The 6,000-nt window shown below is 29.8% G+C and overlaps 1 protein-coding gene across 1 annotated transcript; it reads left to right on the top strand.

Moving 5' to 3' along the window:
• On the top strand, positions 1-1,263 carry VNE69_06210 (uncharacterized protein; the record flags this gene model as incomplete). The annotated part of the gene is made up of 1 exon (XM_065473970.1): positions 1-1,263. The coding sequence occupies one exon, from the start codon at positions 1-3 to the stop codon at positions 1,261-1,263; it is 1,263 nt and encodes a 420-aa protein (XP_065330042.1).
• Between the last annotated feature and the right edge of the window lie 4,737 nt (positions 1,264-6,000).

Here is a 6,000-nt window from a genome sequence, read left to right as displayed (position 1 = left end):
ATGAATTTATTTGATTATATTATAATTACGACATTTATCATCACATCATTCCAATTGAATACCATTGAACAAGAAAATCTCACAGAAAGAAGAAATTTTGCTAAGAAAAAAATTAATGAAGATTATTATTTGTTTTGCTCTCCAATTTGGACAGCTTTACGTAAAAATAAAGATTTTGATAGAATTATCAAAAAGGAATTAGAAAAAGAGCAAGAGCTAACAGAAGAAGGAATAAAACGGGAATGGATATTGGGTTGTTTACGTTTGGCTATGAATATAGAATTGGGTTTTACTCCTCGATTTATTCTTTTAGAATTAATTACATCAACAAGTCCTATATTAGCATCTTTGTTTTTGACGAAAAAATACAAAAAAGAAAAATTCAAAGCGGATTTTAGTTATATAAAATTTGATTTATTATGTGCTCTTAAATACAGTAAAGGATCAGAAGTGTTGCCATATATACCAAATGACAGAAAATCCAAGATACTTGAAGGGATTAATCTATATAATACTGTTCCTTTTGGATGGCGAACATTTTATTGTACAAAAAACCTTGAAGAAATGGAAAAAGCCAGAAGAAAAAAGGCAAGAGAGGAAAATGCAAATGAAATCCTCGAAAATATAAAAAAAAATGAGGAATCGGAATTATTGATTACGCATTCGGTAGTGCTCCTTGCAATGCGATCTCATACATATGCATCGATAGCTATATTCCCAGTTTTTAATTATTTATGTAATCATGGATTTTCAAAATTTATAAATTACATAACAAATTTTGTATATGAAAAATGTATTTATTTTTTCAAATCTGACAAAAAGAAAAAACAAGAAGCACAAAAAGCTATTTTTAAATATGAAGATATGTTAGACAATCTCGAAGTCGAATATGAAGAAAGAGATTCTTGGGAAAAGCAAGATTCTAGCGAATATGCGGAATCGTTTGAAGAATATGAAGAGAAAAGATTTTTGAATGAAGAGATAATGAGCGAAAGTTCTTTTGAAGAAAATAATCAAAAAAATGAAAAATACCGTCTAATATCACAAGAAAATATTGATAAAAATACAGATGTTAAAACTCAAGCCTACGAAGCTGATTTTAAATCAAAATTGAGATTTAGTTCGATTAGTAAGAAAGACAAAAGAAAAAATAGCGAGATTGGCGAGTCAGGAAGAAGATTTGATAATGATTATATCGACAATGGATTCTACAAGATGAGATGTTACAGGCGTCATCGTTATTGCCCTAAAAAATTTTTTTAAAAAAATCACTAAATTTACATTATTATTTTGATTTGAAAAAGCATATATTTATCTAAAAAATTTGAAAAAAAATAACTAAATTTACATAATTATATTGATTTGAAAAAGCATGTATTTTATCTATAAAATTTAAAAAAACATCACTAAATTTACATAATTATTTTGATTTGAAAAAGCATTTAGTATCTATAAAATTTTTTAGAAATATTACATAGATCTTCGATCGTTTTTTAAAATGGCAGAATCGAGTTTTGAATTTTTTAGATCGGAAAGTATTTCAACAGAAAAAAAATATGGTATTGTAGGGGTCTATACACTATAAAACACAAGATAATTTATATAAAAAGCCAGAAGCCTCAAATAAAATAGTATTAAAATATAAATAAAAAATACAAAAAACATTTTTTTTGGCTAAAAGAATTATTTAAAAGTTAATTAAGTGTCTTGTGCAGTCTAATTTTGAGATCTAAGAGAATTTTTCGATTTAGAGTAGTTAACTCGAGACTGTTATTAATTATATTAGAGTTAACCGCTATTATAGCCCCAATAGTTAACATTACGCCTAGAGAACATTCTATCCTCTGTGAAAGATATAAACGCCTCAAGAAAGAAAGAAATAGTTTTTACTACAATCAAATTTACAAAGGTTATACAGACGTGCACAGCTAAAAAAATATTGAAATGTGTCATAATAGAAAGTGTGAAGATTATTTAAATACTGTTTTATCGAAGATTCTCTGTTTTACGGTTTCCAAAAAATGAACCAGCAACAATTGAAGAAAAATATCAAAAATAATTTAATAAAAATATAAAATATCGGGCTCCATGTTATTACTTACATATTTTATTTATTTTTTCTTATAGTAAAATCTAAAATCTATATCGAAATCCACCGTTTTACTCCGGACCAATTAATAATTTCTAATCATACCAAAAATTTTCAATGTTTTTGGTATTATCTGCTCTTATAGAGTAAATTCCATTAAATAATTTTTAAAAATGTGTTTAAGATTAAGATTTGCTGCTACACCAGGTTAACTCAGATAGCAATCAGAAATAAGAACTGGCTTTTAAGACTATATCTTCTTTTATTCTTATCAAATGTTTTTCTTCCGATCTAAGACTTGAACTATACAATTTTTTTATTTACTACTTCTAACAACCCCAAAATCCAAACAGTATCTTTAATTTCATCATCAGCTCTAGATGAAGCTCTAAAATTTATTCTTCTGCTCAATACAATCGTATCAACTTAATTTTGATTCTTTAATCGGCCGATTTTTTAACTATTTTCCAGTGTCTTTCCAATATGTTTCCTTTTTTTTATGCTTATTTATAAAATATTAGATTTGTCATACCCGTTAGACTAAAAATTAATCTTTATTTGCTAGACAAAGAATCGAGAGCAAAACAAAAAATAAATTTCTGCAATAACTTAATGTCAAAAAAATCTGTTTTTTGCCCTCCATTTTCGTTTTATACAACTATATACTAATCTTTCCTTTACTTTTTCCATATTATATAGCTTTGCTCCAACAAAATCACAAGAGCAACGCCGTCCAGTACAGTAAAAAAACTCCAGTTTTATTTTTGTAGTCTTATACTAGGCAAGGCTAGAAAACAAAGGATGCCTAAAATTTAAAGATTTTTTTTGTCGTTTTGGGGTTTTTTTAAAATATCATGTCTTTATTTATCATAATGGGGGATAGAAATTATACAAATATATCACATCCCCCCCCTCAAGACGGTTAGTCTCATCTAATTTTCACATCTACCCCAAGCATACCCTTCAGGTCATAATGTCTCTTCTTCACAGGCCTACCATTACTAAGTTTTACAATATAAGAATCCTTTCCACACTTTTCAACAATTTTTCCTGTATCCAAAAATCTTCCTTTTTCATACTTATTAATACCTGCTAAATTTTCTCGTTTAGCTATTCTTACCAATTGACCTTTATTAAATTTTTCGATCTTTCCCTTTCCAAACCTATTACAATATTTCCCTATAGGGCTATTTTCAAGCATTACGTCTCCAGTTTTATCTTCAGTCGCTTCTAATGGTGTACATTTTATTCCCGTATGATAGCTCTGATTATATATATCGATACTTTTATACACTTTACCTTCAAAAGTTTTCGCATCCGACTTTAAAATACTTTCTCTCAAAGTTCCTATAACACGCTCTACTCTTCCGTTACTTCTATGCGCTTCTATACTTACTTGTCGGTGTATTATATCGAGATCTCTACAAAATTTTCTAAATTCCACGTTAATAAACTCTTTCCCGTTATCTGTAATAATTTCTTCTGGTTTCTTCCCTTGCTCACATAATCTTTTCAAAAATCCAACAACATTATTACTTGACTTGTTATTTATAACTACTCCCCATACTCTACGTGTAAAATAATCGATAGCAACTAAAACATATTTCTTCTCATTTCTAAAGTCTATCAAATCTAATGCAACCTTCTTTAAGTATCTCGACGTATCTACAAATTCACAACCACCCATATTTTTCCTGTTATATATCTGACATTTCTGACACTGTTTTATAACCTCGTTTATTTCTTTCTTTACTCCTGGCCAATAGTATTCTTCTCTCATTGCATAATAAACACTTGTCATGCATCTGTGGCCTACTTTTTCATGATATTCTTGGATTAATTGTCTCCTTATATTCTCAGGTGGTATTTCAACTTTACGTCCTGAGTCAAATTGCCAATATTGCTTTCCATTCTCGGAAGAAACATGTGCTTTCCATTTACCTTCTGTTTGCTTGATTGTTCGCTCTTTATTTTTCATTTCTTTAATATCCTCTTCCATATTTATTCGACTCAACGCATCTGCTACCACCATCTCATCAGGTTTTTTATATTCAACGATAAAATCATATTCCTGTATCTTCTCGATTAAACGATTTATTCTGTTATTATTGAAAAACGGTTTATTTCTTATCTCCACCAGTGCTTTGTGATCCGTTTCTATCTTGAATCTCCTACCTCTTAACTCGTATTTAAATTTATCAATGCCCCAATATATCGCAAGCATTTCCTTTTCTGGTATTCCATATCTTATTTCGGTAGGTGTTAGCTTTTTAGATGCCCATTGTATAGCAACCCATTCCCCATTCTCATTCTTCTGAAGTAACACCGCACCCAATCTCAAATTGCTAGCGTCTGTTCTTAGTATGAACTCCTTATTATAGTCCGGTAACCTTAGTCTTCCCATATTTCTTAACACATTTTTCATTTTAGTAAATTCCTCTTTCATCTCTTCCGTAAATTTCCACGAATTGCCATTTTTCTTCAAACTATCTGTCATTTTCAACGTCAGCCCGGCATAATCTTTTATAAATGGTCTGAACCATCCAGTCAATCCTAGAAACCTCCTCAATTCAGTCAAAGTTTTTGGATCCGGATACTCCAAGGCTTCGTTTTTCTTTATTTCGTCGGCCGTCATGTCTATTCCATTCAGCGTCACACCTAATAATTTTACTTCCGCTTATCTAAACTGTATTTTCCCAATATTTAATTTCATTTTATTTCTCTTAATTCTTTCTAAAACCTCTATTACTAATTCATCGTGTTTACGTTTATTGTTGGCATGTATTACTATATCGTCCATGTATACATCAACACCATTTCCTCGCAAATCTTCAAAAATCTTATTCATCGTTCGCTGTAGTATCTGTGGGGAATTTTTGTATCCCATCACCATACTATTCCATTCGTAAACTTTTTTATTAAATTCAAACGCCGTCTTATGTTTATCTTTTTCTTCGATTTCAAAATGGTAAAATGCTTCTTTGCAATCAACAACAGTAAATATTATCGACCCTTGCGTAGCTCTTATTATTTCTTTCATATTCGTTAGCTCATACGGGTCTTTCTCGACTAAATCATTCAACCCTATAAAATTACTAACTACTCTTACTTCACCACTTGGTTTAAGTATCGCTCTTATTGGGTTTCTCCATTCCGAAGACATCTTCTTATAATTTTTCTATTTTCTAAATCATTAATATATTCCTCAGTCTGTTTGATCAAAGCCTGTGGGATCGTCTGTCCCTTTCTGACTATCTTCTTACCCTCTGGAGTATCTATCTTACACTTCTCTAATGTACAATAACTTATAACCTCATCTCCTTGTTTAAAAACTTCTTCATATTCCGCTTTGAGATCTTCCAACGTAAATTCCCTCTTCAGTAATCTTCTTTTCGTCTCTTTATTGCTCGCATATATTCTTTCTTTATGTCTTCTATCACTATTATTACATTCCTTTAACTTAACTCGTTTTGTCTTTCCACTTGGTTTATATTCTTTATTATCATTACTGCTACTACAACTTTGGTTTTCGTCTAAATTTAAGTACTTATTAAACTTTTTATTATTTTTCTGATTATTGTTCCTTCCTAAATAGCAGTTCCTAGCCATATGGCCAAATTTACCACAATTAAAACAATTCCTATTATTTCTTATTTCTTGTACTGTATTCCTTAAAACTAAATCTTTCTCTTGAATTTCTTTTCTCACAGTTTCTCTAACATTCTCAGCTATGACCTCCATAAGTTCTCTCCTATTTTCTTCTTCTTTTTTAGTTCTTTCTTCTCTACATATTTCCTCCTCTAATTTCTCAATTATTTTATAATATTCGTCCTCTTTACTAATTCTTTCTACCATGAAATTTTTTATTTTTTCACTTCCTTCCATAAATATTCTCTGCTTCCACAAACTGA

This window comes from Vairimorpha necatrix, chromosome 6 (assembly GCF_036630325.1).
Source record: "Vairimorpha necatrix chromosome 6, complete sequence".
Taxonomy (NCBI): domain Eukaryota; kingdom Fungi; phylum Microsporidia; family Nosematidae; genus Vairimorpha; species Vairimorpha necatrix.
The sequence above is the reverse complement of the archived record's forward strand: the minus strand, read 5'-3'. Positions and strand labels throughout refer to the sequence as shown.